Genomic DNA, 14,393 nt, shown 5'->3' on the forward strand with positions numbered 1-14,393 from the left:
CCTCTACTCAAGCGTGCCTGCATCGCGGGTCTCATAGTGAAGCTCGGTCTAGAGAAGATAACCCCAAGATAAGTATATGATGAAACTATCTCAACAGATGACCCCGCAAATGTGAACTGCTCCTAACGCATGATGGCTCGAGATGTATTGAAGATCATGACCTTGGTAGGTTCACCTTCAAATCATGAGACTCACAAAAGGACTGTAGTGCGTCTAGGTGTCTCTGAAGCCCTCTGCTGAGGAAGACAAGAGAGTGTTAGAAATCTAGCATGGTATCATACTAAACTACAACATGAGGAAGACTGCAAGAGCAATGAAGCAAACACTGAAAGATGTGTGATATTTCCATAGATGTGACCCCTGAATATATAGGGCCAAGTACAAGACCATGAGCAAGAGTGCTTATGGGATAAATGTGGAGGTGCCACATGGCACACACTCAAGACTCAAGACTAAGACTAGACAAAAATGTAGATTAGAGAAATAGTGCACCTAGTGTGCACTTATTTCCAACACCCTCCTTAAGTGGGCACTAGGAGGAAGACAAAAGACAAGACTAGAAGACTGACATAAAGACCGATAGACTGAGAGACAAGACAGAAGACATGACAGACAAGATCCTGAGACACCCCTCCTCAAGTGATACAAGGGTAGGTACAAAAAGTGGATCATAGACAGACAAAGAGAGAGACAATCAGCCAGTAGAGTGGTCCCATAGAGAGAGAGACTGTCAGATAGACATGAGAGAGTCTGACAAATAGAAGATAAATGGGGACATAGACAGAAAATGCCAAGAGAATGTGGGTAGCTAATCCACAAAAGAGAGGCATATAGACTGATAGACAAAGTGTCAGAGACATATGACTGTAGACACCTAGACAGAGAGACTGACTGATTGTAGATAGACAGAGAGATATCCATTTTGTTTTTGTTCCTCAGGTCTTCCACCCTTTCAGGGGTAACCCAAGAGAGAGACAGAGAGAGATGCAAATAGAGATTTCTGCAGATAGAAAGAGATGGAGTGCAAAGCCACGATACCCAGAAAGACTGGAGAGAGTAGAGGCCTTGCTGGATAGAAGAGGCAGAGACGCAGAACTTTGGTGCAGAATTTTGGGGGAGAGCTCATGGGCAGCTCCTGAAGAAGTGCGGCCTGTTGAAGAGGTGGCACACAAGAATTGGAGAGGTAGACACGAGCAGCACCATCGATATCCTCCGCAGCAGCAAGAAAAGAAAAAACGGGGCAGGCAGAGGCGGCCTGATGTTGGCGGGGCTGTCAGAGAAGAGGCGTAGACGGGGGGGCGCAGATCTGGAGCAAACAGGAGCAGCTCCAGCAAAAAGGCGCAGAAAATGGAGAGGTGCGCGCAGCATTGGCGGGGCAGACAGGTGCAGCATTGACAGCGGCCTGAGGCTGAGATGAAGAGGCAGATGTGTAGAAGGGGGCGCGGTCCAGATGTAGCGGCCAACAGGGGCAGCAGGCGGGCAGAGACAGAAAAATGGCGTGCAGGTTTTTTTGGGGCAGATGTCGGAGAAGAGGCGGCCAAGGGCTGAGGCAGAGGGGGTGCAGCTGGCGGCCAGCAGAAGCGTAGAAGAGGGCGGTGCAGAGGTAGAGGTGCCACGAGAGGTTGAAGAGAGAGATGCCGGAGGGAGAGGTAAACTGAAAGGAGAAGACGAAGCTATGGCTGCAGCAGAGTGAGAGGAGAGGAGAGGGGATCTACATGCTCTGATACCATGTTAGAAATCTAGCATGGTATCATACTAAACTACAACATGAGGAAGACTGCAAGAGCAATGAAGCAAACACTGAAAGATGTGTGATATTTCCATAGATGTGACCCCTGAATATATAGGGCCAAGTACAAGACCATGAGCAAGAGTGCTTATGGGATAAATGTGGAGGTGCCACATGGCACACACTCAAGACTCAAGACTAAGACTAGACAAAAATGTAGATTAGAGAAATAGTACACCTAGTGTGCACTTATTTCCATCAGAGAGCCACGTCATCTGCATAGAACGTGCCCGCAAGAGAGCAACGTACATCCCCCTGTGTCTGCATCACTGTCTCAAGCTCGTCAATGTAGAGGCTAAACAAGGTAGGCGACAAAGGACACTCTTGCCATGACAGCCCAAATGATCTCATGGTCATAACCCAAGTCCTGTAGGCGCCATATGAGGCGGGCTCTCGGGACCGTGTCAAATGCTTTGTGAAAAAGCAACAGTAAACCCTCTGCTTCCGTGACCGCGCCTCCTCGATGATTCATCTGAGCGTCAGAATGTGGTCCATGGTTCTATGATCACGCTGGAATCCGGCCTGTCCTGCTGCTGTAAGTCCTCGACACTCTGCAAATCTGCTAACCTCGGAGTCAAGTACTGATGCATAAATCTTGGACATGACATGTCCAATCATAATGGTCCTGTAGTTCTTCGGGCTCATGGGATCCCCTGCCTTGTGGATGGGTGAGATAGTGTTAATGGTCCAAGTGTGTGGAAATCCCAAACAAACCGCTTCATTAAAAAGCTTTGCTAAGATCGGGGCTAGGAGGTTAATCCCATATGCAATGAACTCAGTGCGTAGCCCCTCATGATCCTTCGCTTGGCCATTATGAAGTTTCATTACGACATCCTTTATCCCTCCTCTAGTGAAGATGGTGCAGGATGTGGGACGAGCGATGTGTGAGAGGTTAGGGACTGGCTGATTTGGGATGTCATAAAGTGTCCGTGCATAATCAAACCAGATCTGGGTGTCAGTGAGTGGCGGAGGAGACCGCTCTTCTAGAAATCTCCGCCAGAAGTCCTTAGAGTTGTTACTAAACAAAATGTTTAGTAGCTCCTCCTCGTTCCGATGAACGAAGTCTAGTTTCTTCCTCCGTATCAGTCTACGGTATTCACGTAGCGTATCTGGTGCGCTTGGAAGAGTGTTTTTGGTTTCGAATTTGAGTTGATGGCGTAAGGCCTTACACTCATCATCGTACCAACTATTATAGGGTACGGTTCCAGGGGGTGGTGGGCGGGTGGAGCGGGTGGTGTGGGGAAAAGCGTGAATGGCAGCCTCGTGTAGTGAGCGGGTGACAAGGGCAGCACGATCCTCTAAAAGGGATATGAAGTCAATATAAGCGAGAAGTATGTAGAGGCGGCCATAGTAAGAAGGTGAGTGATCTCAATCAAAGCGTATATCGTGGTAGGTGGAGTAAGAACTGAGTGGGGTGGAAGGTGCTGTGCGAAGGGAGGTGGAGATGCGAAAGAAAAGGTATGTATGATCAGCCCTTTGGGGGAGAGGTGCTACAGTGAAGTCAGTAATGCGAGATGTGAAGGGAGGGGATCCCATGATGTAATCAACAACACTGGAGCCCCCCTCATGTGGAAAGCATGTGAAACCACCTGAAGCGGGCCATGTGTTAAGACCATTATAGATAATGAGATCATGTATCCTGTCGAGGTCTAATAGGGCCTGCCCATAAGATGAGAATGGACCTCGCCTGTCAGCCGAAACCCATAGCATACGTGCCTCCTCAAGGTCAACATCTGGCAGTAGAGTGGAATCATCTCTGAAGTCAAGAAGTGGTACCTGACGGGCCCTGGTCCTTGCGTTGAAGTCCCCCACTAGAAGGACTTCTCCGCGGCTAGAAAAGTCGACGACGGACTGATAAAGGGTAGCAAATGGGGATGCCTCATCATCACCTCGAATATCTCTGGCAAAGTGGGAGGTCTCCGGGGGAAAGTAGCAAATTGCGACAAACAGATCCTGGTTGTCCATGTGTCGTATCCGGATCCAAAGAAATTTGGAATGTGTACTGAAATGATCCCCTGAAGTGTGGATCTGAAAAAGAATGCAACTCCACCTAAACCTCGAACTCCTCCTGTACCTCTCGTCTCATCTCTGTAGGCAAACTCCCATGTATATCCGCTGACTATTGGAAGAGGGCGCTTTGGACTCTGATGTGTCTCTATATAGAAGACTATGTCGTGGCCTGTATAGGTTTCCGAGAAGTTCCCTGGTTCTGACCATAAGGTACCATTATAGCTCCAAATGGTGCAGGACAGGGTCTCGGATATCTGAGTCTCATAGACCCCGCTTCCCTATGTAGGGGAGGGGGCAGGCTGCAGCAAAGAGCGCCTCTCCTCAACCTGTAGAGGTGTGAGGTCCTCATCCATAGAGATCGTTGGCTGATCTCGAAGCATTGACCTACGTCGTAGAGCTGAAAGTCGTGCTTGAGTGTAATGGAACCGTATGATCAGGGGTTGCTCTCGGTTGGGATCTCTCCCCACCCGCCATGCCCTCTCTATCTTGTGCTCAGCCACACCCAGGGTAGTGGCCACGAAGGCAGTCGCATCTACCATCGATGTAGCCTCAGTGCGTGGGATCCCGCGTACTCTAATGTTGAGAGCCTTACTGGCTCTCTGCTGCTGCTCCATGAGGGTAGCCGAAACGGTTACCCTTGCGGGTTTCCATTTGGCCACGTCAACCCATCTGGAAGTCTCCTCAATAGCAAATTGCACGCTCGCAATCTGTGCCTCGACCACCTGGGTACTCCCTGGGACAGTGTGTATGGCTGTGACCTCCTGTCGAAGCTGCATGATATCCTGTTTGAGTCTCTGAATAAGACCCGCCTGCTCCCGAATGGCCCTAGCCTGCTCTTGTATGATGCGGCTCTGCTCCTAGTTGAAGCGGTCTTGCTCCTGTGTGAAGCGAGTCAGCTCCATCTCACGCTCACGGAAACTATGTATCTCCGTGAGCAAGGTCTCACGGCTGGTGTAGCAGCCCACCCATGTCCATGCAAAATGCTTTGATTCTATTCGATCCAGTTAACTATATGTGAGAAGGCCTAGTGTTGAGGCTAGATTGAAGAATTGGGACCATCCCTAGATGCAGAGCGTGTTTTCGTAGGGGATCCAATTAAAGTCACTCCTTTGATTGGAAAGCTTAGAATTCATGTACAAGATTATGTGGATCATAAAGAGTTTTATGTTTCACCCCTTGAGCATTATGATGCAATTTTGGGCTTGCCTTGGTTCCACAGAAAGGAGTTACACATGGACATAAAGGCAAGAACTTTCAGTTTCATGCACAGGAACAAGGGACATAAGATTTTGGCCAAAGGAAGAGGTGAGACAATCCCATGGTATCTAATATTTCTATTGCTAAATCAATAGAATTGACCATTTTTGCACATGGTTTTTATGGGTGAACCTCAAGTGGAAGTGAGTTCTCAAGAAAAAGAAAAATTTCAGTTTTTGGAATCTCTCAAAGATTGTTTCTTAGATTCTCTACTAGGAGAGTTTCCCCCTGAGCGGCCAGAAGATCATGTCATCCAGGAAGTGAGCCCCCGAATTGGACACCTTATCGTGTGAGCGTAGACCAATGAAGAGGGTGATTGGGTTTATCTAAGGATTATTAAGCAAAAGTTAAAGCAGGTGGGTAAGCGACGTCCCAAGTTATCCTTCGGAAGTTTTGGACCGCTCCCCATCATTAAGATGATTGATGATGTCTTTATGAAGTTGTAGTTACCAGGTAGTTGAACACTGTATAACCTCTTTCACGTCACGTGGTTAAAGCCGTATATTGGCCCAGCACTCACCAACCAGCCAGCCAACCAGCCGACCGACTGCAAGGCTATTTTTGGCTGGTTCGGCCAGCCAACCAACCCCCTCAAGCCCCTATATAAATGGGGGCAGCACCCCCTCAGTTCAGCCTCCTACACCAGCCCTAGAGCAGCCTCTAGCCCCTCCAAAAATTCCCTGCAGGACAGCAGCAAACTCAGCAGCCTTTGGCGATTCTAGGAGGGTGCTGATGCAGCACCATAGCCCGGGCTTGGAGTAGAAAGATAGAAAGAAAGAAAGACAGAAAGATTATTAAAGTCTTCAGAAGACCGATGGGTCTATGAGACTGTGAAAAACCTGGTACAAACGAGCTGTGAGGGTGTAGCTACTGAACGAGCATCCACACCAATGCAGAATGCAAAAATGCAAAAATGCAAAATGATAGTACTAAGTACAACATAGTGATGTCAGTGGTCGACTACATATCAATGTCATCATCCTCATCATCATTATCGTCATCAAGACATCAGGCTGGATGAGGCGATGGAGGCATGAAATCGGCGATAGAGTACCGTCGGCTGCTCACGGGTGCGGCTCGTTCTCAGCTCTCTTAAGCTCCACATCTGTCAGCTTTCACACAGTATTCTCAACCTCCATATCTCTCAGTTTTTCGTCATCCCTTCACCTCTCTCACTCACACAGCTCTGCTGTATGCCAGCCTGTTCTATAGCCTTTCACAATGGTCTACATCGACGGTGTGGGTAGCATTGGCCTTGGTTGAGATTAGGTTATTTCTCTGGAGTGCCGACAGAAAGTCAGTACGAAGACTTTGTAGAAATGGATGCTCAAGTATGTGTGGGTGTTTTAAATGTGAGAGAATATTTTTATACTATCGTCTACACCCACTGTTGGGCGCTGATGATGTCAGTGGGGATGTCATTGTAGCTAGTCCTTGCTATACGTGATGGAGTTTATGGTTTTCAACCTTATGAGTGACTATCATGAGATTGAAACTCCACTATGTTGTGTTTTTAGAGGATGAGTTTGGGAATGTTCTTGGATTCATCTAGGTATATGTTTCTCAAGCATTCATGGGTCAGCTCTCAGTGTTGAAGGGTCATCCTCAGAGTTGCATTCTGTCCTCTATGAAGGAGTGTTATTTGGATTTTTGTAGTTCTCCAAGTATAAAGCAAAATCCTTCCCTATTTGGGGAAGGGGGCCCTCAGTGGATATATCTGATGGCGTCTACATTCTCTCTAACCCTAAAAGGCTCTCTCTCTTCCTCTCTATGGCGCATACACATATGCCTCAAAGGTGGTCTGGTTGCGATTACACGATCATTAACTGTTGCATGCTACATTTGTGTAGTCTTGGCACTTTATGAGAGGGTTTCAACTAGGGTCCGGATGGCTACATGATGGACGGAGTAGATCAGGAGCACGATCAGGGTCAAACAAGGTTGTCCATTGTTACTAACTCTGTTTGACCTCTACATTGATGAGCTTGAGACTTTTATCAAGATGCTAGGAGGTTCAGGCTCATCTCTCATTGGCTACCTGATTTAGATTTTCCTCTATGCAGGTCGACGTGGGTAATCTCCTCTTCAAGGACATGTGGATGCACTTCACACCTTTTGTGAGACATGATTCGAAGGTCAATCGTGGTAGAATCAAGATTATGATATTTAACACATCTATGCAGTCACACATAGAGAGCACTTCACTTTTGATGGGTTGCCAGTAGAGATCGTTGTATCTTACACATACCTGGGAGTGCTCTTCTCTGGCTTGATCTTCATGATGAGATTAGTGATGCAAGCCATATTGAGGAGGGGGTATGTCATGCCTGCTCAGGCTTGAACATAAGTGCTTTCAATCTCATTTCTAGGGTTCTTGGACGAAGTCTCTGGTCTGTCCAACTATTATGTAGGGGCAGCCCATGTTGGGGTCCCGATCTATGAGAGGTTGATTGGGCTCACATGGAGAGGCTCTTGGTTTCTATTTTTGGCACGTATGATTCGCACTAAGCCATCAGTTCCACACTAGATCATCTTGGATCAGTTCGGGGCCGCTCCAGACTCTAGCTTGATGTAGTAGTCGAGGTATATACCTTACCGAATCAAGGATTTTGGTTCAATGACCCCATTACCATGGATGGCCTTATTTGTGCCCATGATATTAGCAATTGAGGGTGATTAGAGGTGTTGTTATGCCTGCACATGTAGATGCTTGTGAGTCTTGGACTTAACATGGATAGACTATCCCCTTTTCAATATAGCCTTGGGCCTCCCTCTATTCTGCTCACTTATCACAGCTAATTATGTCATTCGAGAGGATCTTGTATACATGCAGGATCTGGTTAGCACCTAGCGAGCTTCCTATAAATCTCAGCTTGTACTGAGAGCACTACCTACATATATTAGAGGAGGGCTTCATCGACCATGGGTCTAGACACACACGGATCCACCTCCCCCACTCCTTGAGGATCTCGATCCGACTGTTTCGTGCGTTCTTTTCACCAATTACACATTGACACTTGATGGATTGAGTGCAGACCTAAGGAGGGACGCATTTGCACCCTATGCGATCTACAAGAGGTTGAGTCAGAGGAGCAATTTGCTTTTAGATGTCCAATGTACTATGAGATTTGAGAAATAACTAGCGCATTGGTTCAGGAGGCCAACTCGCTCTTGATGTAACCATCTGCGTAAGGGGGGGCTGCAGAGAGAGAATGATGGAGGTTGACTTGGGCGATGAGGGCGTAGCAAGACTGTTTTTAAAAAAACACACAAAAAGCATGCTTTTTTTTAAAATGGTAGCCCTTTCCTTTGGAGGTCAAAAGCATAGACAGCTTTCAAGCGCCCATTCACCCTATAAGACTCTTCTCCATTGCCATCCTTGTCCCTACCCTTGTCCTCTTTCCTTTACCGCCTTGCTCGCTAATTAGCCCTTTTTCCCCTTATGCGATTGCTAGTTCCCGTGCTCTCCTCCATCCCCTCTCCGATTCCTTACAATTATCATATTCCTGTGGATGCTTTCCCTTGCATCGGTGGTGGGCAAAATTGGCAGCTTGCAGCTCAATCTTTTGTTATATTCTCTTAGTCGCTAATATTTGGCAATGGAAGGCCATCATAGTAACAAGACTCCTTCGTTGGATTACTGCTTTGTGGAATTGGAGGATGAAATTACGTCAAAACTAATTCCACAAAGACTGGAAGCTGTACTTCAGCATATGGAATCTTTGCAAGACGAGCTTTGAGAATCTCTTAAATATTATAAGACTACACAGTTTCAGAAGTATGTGGCGGGTGAGATTATAACTTAGAAGCATTGCGGCAACTTCATGTTCTTTGTAAGCACAAGAGATTTTGAACTTGATCTCTAGGTATATCAGATTTTATCATTTTTGGGCTGATTTAAATAATTCTTATGGTTGCCATAAGGTTGCCTATTAAGATTTTGACTCACTTGCCTGAGAATGTGAGTGTGAGATTTCTCATGATTAATTTGATTTGTTGCCTGTACACATAAGCAGCTTTGATTACCAAAATAGGATTTGACCTATTTGTGGTTGTCTTCCATGTCTACAGTCACACAGCTAATTGTTTAATGAGAATCTTCTCTTATGTGATTCGAAGAGTGCAAAGTTTTGAGAAACACGTTTCGTTTCCAAGATTTGATGGGTATAGACAGATGCTTCGACTAGGACTCTAGGCAGGAAGTTCATATGCACACAGATGTTGTCTATTTCCTGGACCACATTTTGGTTCCCAGTCTCAAATTGAGTCATACTTTTCGAGTGTTTCTTTTAGTTTGTGGTTTTTAGTTAGCCATTGGCATTTACTATTTATGATAGTTCGTGATAGATCCACAAACTAGTGTTGTAGTAATCATAACATGTGGGTGTGTGGTGTATCATGGTGGTATGGGATGCCATGATCCATCACAAGAGTATCCAAGTTTATTTAGGACTTTGCGCCTATGACACACTACTATCTTTTCATTTTTTGAAAGATAGATTACTTGTATAGACAATTATGAGATGCTAGCTTAGATCAAATGCGGCATCAAAGAGAGACCCTACTGAGGGAGATCATGCAATAGGAGGTGATAGTGCTATAGGAGATACGGATAGGCTGAGCACGATGACATGTCACCGATTTCTCTGTGTTTGAGTGAGCCCGAGGACACGGTGGAGTGAAGGAGGAGCTAGCCAACATGAGGACAGAGGGGAGTAGCGGAAGAGGATGACGCGGAGCTACAGAGACAGACCACTTGCGATGCAGAGGCTGACTAGAGCATGCATGATGGAGGTCCAGAGCATGCTGACCAGAGCATGCATGATGGAGGTCCAGCCAGCTCTGCTCAATGGGACATGTTAGAGCTGAGGTGTGACTCTTGATATGGCTCACCAAATAAAGAGATCACGGAGACCATGCCCCTCACCACAATGGGATACTACTCGACAGATACAGATTCAAGATATATTTGCAAAACCTTATGACTGTTTTGGTTTCTTCATTTCTTAGTTCTGTTAAAACAAATCTCAATTTGCATCAGCGAAATATTTTCTAGTCTTTTGAAGTATGTATCTATTGGATTTTGTTTTGTGTGGGTTCTCAAGCCATGATGTACGTTGTCGGTGATGGTCTACATTCTGAGTTGCTTGCATGTATGTAAAACAGGGTGTTCAGCTGTTGCTTGATGGAGTCGTGGATTTTCTTCCATGTCCTACTGATGTTAACAACCATGCTCTTGATCAGAGGAAGAAAGAAGAAAAGGTTTGTTTCCTAGATTTGTACCTTGGATGCGGGATAATAGGCAGCTATCATTATTTTGTTTTGTTTGTAATATTTTGAGAAAGAAAGAAAGAAAGAAATTTTATTAGAGACTTCGGAAGACCGATGGGTCTATGAGACGGAAAGAAAACCTGATACAAATCACAATAAGGGTAGCTACTGAAACGAGCATCATCACCTGTGCTGAACCCTAAGTCTGATCATACATTATCAAATACATCTGGATGTAACAATGAAAAGAAAAGAAAAGGACTGGAGCGGAGCGGAATCCTTCGTATGTCATGTCGCCCTGGCTGGTGCATAGCCGGTGATGGGACGCTGCCGCCCGTCAAGGTGTGCCGTGCGTCTCGGTCTCTTGGACGAGGCTTGACACAAGATCAGAGCTGCCGTGAGAGAGAATAAGTGAAAAACACAGCCACCCGTGTAATAGAAACTGTTTATATGTTAAGGCCACCACCACTGTCAGTAGGCTTTGGAGGTTTAAAACTGATTTTCTGAACATATCAGACCTCCAACCAGAATCTTCACTTCATAAATCAGAGATAGTTACAATTTCAACACAGCTCTTTGCAATGAAGTGGTATCTGGTTTCCTCATGCCTTTAGAAGAAACATTATCGAACCAATTTGCAACCAAAGCAATCAGTTACTCGAAGCAGATTGATCCAAGTGGAGGTGCAATCATATGCTGGTGGGCGGTTGGGTTCTGATCTTTTGTTTGTTTCTTATTATTTTTTCTTTTTTAAACCCCCGCTCGCAGCTTTGACCCTTTTTTATTTTTTTAAAATAACCTTCTTCTTCTTCAACAGCTCCGACCTCCTGCAATCCCTTCTTTGCCTGCTGCTGCCTCCCCCATAATGAAGGGAACAGGGGGATGAGGGCAGGAGACTAGGCGGGAGACCCTTCGGTCCAAATTTGCATACGCGTGGAGATGGGGAAGGGGAACAGTGACAAGGCGAAAACACAAAAGCAACTCAGTCTGGAGGACTTTAACAAACACAGCAGATGGAGCGGTTTGACAGTGGACAGCACTGCGGCCCAGAAGAAAGAGGCCCACCCAAAGCCCATGCCGCTCACCACATCCTCGACCTCTATGGTTACCACCACTATTTCACCACCATCATCCGCCTCATCATCTACGCCACCTCTCTCCTCCCCCTCTCCTGCTTCATCATCAGAGTCTTCTACACGGAGACACGGAGCCACATCAGAGCCCAGAGCGTCCACTACCGATAGTCAGTGGCTACACATGGGAGTTAGCCTTCAGGGATGAGACGAGGGATACAGGAGGAGTTCGAGGATCAAGCGGGGTTGCCGCATTGTACAGGTTTTCTCTCATGGAGCCATCTCCATTGAGAGGAAGGACGCACACTTCCGATTCATGTGGATCCGGATCCGATGCACAGACACCCGTGACCTTTTCATAGCAATATGCTACTTCCTGCCAGACACATCCCACTTTGCCGGAGTGGCACGAGAGGAGGGTGAGACATCGCCATATGCACCCTTACATCAGGATATCCCAAATCTTTCAGCCTGCGGGGAAGTTCTTCTTGTTGGGAACTTCAACGCCAGGACGAGCACGCGCTAGGCACCACTCCTGGACTTTCGAGACGACTCTATCATGCTACCAGACATGGAGCTAGATGGAGCAGGTATGACTAGGACCTCATCGGACCGACATGGGCCTGTTACACCATATGGACATGCGCTCCTTGATTTGGGCAGGATGCATGATCTCATCATCTACAACGGGCTTGACCTATGGCTCTCCTCAGGTGGTTTTACTTGCTTCCCACACGGGGGGGCACTAGTGTAGTAGATTACATCATGGGATCCCCTACCTTCACTTCATGTATCACCGACTTCATCGTAGCACCACTCCCTCTAGGAGCTGATCACACATACCTATTCTTCACTATCACCACCCCACGCTTAGCCACACCACACACACCACATAGGAAGCAAGACAACGATCACGACATTACTTTGATCACAGCCTCTCACCCGCCTACTCTAGACGCCTAAACAGACTCCTAACCTACATCAATCACATACCACTCATAGAGGACCGTGTTGCCTTGATTAGTGGCACACTCCACGAGGTTGTCCTCCAAAACGTTTCCCACACTACATGGTCCACTAGACCACCAGCTCTTGGTTCTGTACCTTGCAACATTTGGTACGATGCGGAGTGTAAGGCTTATGGCTGACACCTTCGACTTAAAACCAGATGTCACCTCCCAAACACACCAGACATGGTACACAAGTATCGACGTCTCGTACGTCAGCAGAAGTAGGCATTTCTTTGTCGAAATGAGGAGGAGCTATTGCACATCTTGTACAGCAGCAAATCTAAGGATTTTTGGTGGAGATTCCTTGAGCGTAGGTCTCCATCACCCCTCACCGACATGAGAGTGTGACACACGTATGCACACCATCTTTATGATGTCCCACACCAGCCTATTGTAGATCTCATACACACACCTCGTCCCACCACTTGCACGTTGTTCACGAGAGGGGGAGTCAAGGACGCGACATTGAAACTGCACAATGGTCGAGCTAAGGATCACGAGGGGCTATGCACTGAGTTTATCACATATGGGATCGACACGTTAGCCCCGATCCTAGCAAAGCTATTCAATGACGCTGTTTGCCTTGGCTTCCCTCGCACTTGGACACTCAACACCATCACCCCCATCCACAAGGCAGGGGATCCCATGGACCCGAGTAACTACAGGACTATCATGATTGAACATGTGATATCCAAGATCTATGCAGCTGTATTGGATGCATCGGTCAGCTTGTTCGCAGAGATGAGAGGGCTCAGAGCAGAGGGTCAGGCCGGTTTCAGGCGAGGCCATTGGACTATGGATCACATACTCACACTCAGGAGTGTCATTGAGGAGGCCAGATCATGTGAAACCAAAAGGTAATTCTTTTCAATACACAAATTCACCACTTAATCAATTGGAGAAGAAGAACACAATCACACCACGAGTACGATAGTAGACTGTATACAATCTCCCCCCCTAGATGAGCGGCTCACGCTTCCTCATCTAGAGTATTTATGATATTTCATAAAAACACCAAAGAGCCAAAATTATCCCTCTCATCCAAAAATGAAGGATTTGCTTTACATAGCCATCTTAGGGCCCAAAAATGAATTATATCCACTACAAAATATATTGCTCAAACTTGCAATAATAAAACAAATACAAAATTGGCCCATGGCCATATATAATGCACTATGCAACACCTCGATCGGTACCCTCGCACTAACTCCAATCCTCGCTATGAGTTCCATCACCTATACTTAAGCTGCCAATTACATTAGTTATTAACAATCGATTGAACGAATCACCGAATCAACCGATCCGAACATAACTGCGCTCAAAGCACAATAATCAACCACAACACCAATAACACTAGTGACATTAGTATTGACATGGAATCACCCACAATACCGACCATTTAGCATGGCAAAACACAGCTAGTCGGACGGGCGTCCCCAACTAACCACACAAAGTATCCACTAGGACCCCCCCGTGTCCGGTGCGCTCCTATGGAGTACTTTGCCATAGTCACACTTGACTAAAATAATAATGTCCAAAGCAAAGTATATATCGGAAATATAATTTTCGTAACATCCCTCTTGCTTGGATTGCAACTGACCTCAGTTGCGTGTTTGATTATAGGAACTAAGGAGGTTTGGAAAAGTTCGAAAGAACCGCTCAGGCATCCACTGAGCATCATCTCTCGGATGATTCTTAAATTTGAGCAAGTATTTAGTATAGACATTTCCTTTTTCGGGTCGAAGTGTGTTGATAACAATCAATGGGGCCTCTTCATAGACAGGATGAATAGGTAAAGGTCCTTTGAAGGGCTTTAAGAGGTTGATATGGAAAGCTTTATGTATTTTTCAATTATTAGGTAATTCAAGCCTATAAGCTAGATCATTGATTTTCTTAATTACCTTGAATGGTCCATAAAAACGTGGGGACATCTTGATTACTGGCCATTTCTCAACACTCTTCAATCTTCTTTTCTCAATCCGA

At 46.3% G+C, this 14,393-nt stretch overlaps 1 protein-coding gene across 1 annotated transcript in view; it reads left to right on the forward strand.

Moving 5' to 3' along the window:
• Positions 1-14,393, forward strand: part of LOC147897146 (elongation factor G, mitochondrial-like) — a 113,488-nt gene that overhangs the window by 16,368 nt on the left and 82,727 nt on the right. The window contains exon 6 of the mRNA XM_087381024.1: positions 10,223-10,318. Within this exon, the coding sequence (XP_087237150.1) occupies positions 10,223-10,318 (96 nt within the window). The remainder of the gene's footprint in view (positions 1-10,222; positions 10,319-14,393) is intronic.

The sequence above is a fragment of the Dipteris shenzhenensis genome, chromosome 11 (assembly GCF_047967505.1).
Source record: "Dipteris shenzhenensis isolate YYH24624 ecotype China chromosome 11, Dip_SZ_1.0, whole genome shotgun sequence".
NCBI lineage: Eukaryota > Viridiplantae > Streptophyta > Polypodiopsida > Gleicheniales > Dipteridaceae > Dipteris > Dipteris shenzhenensis.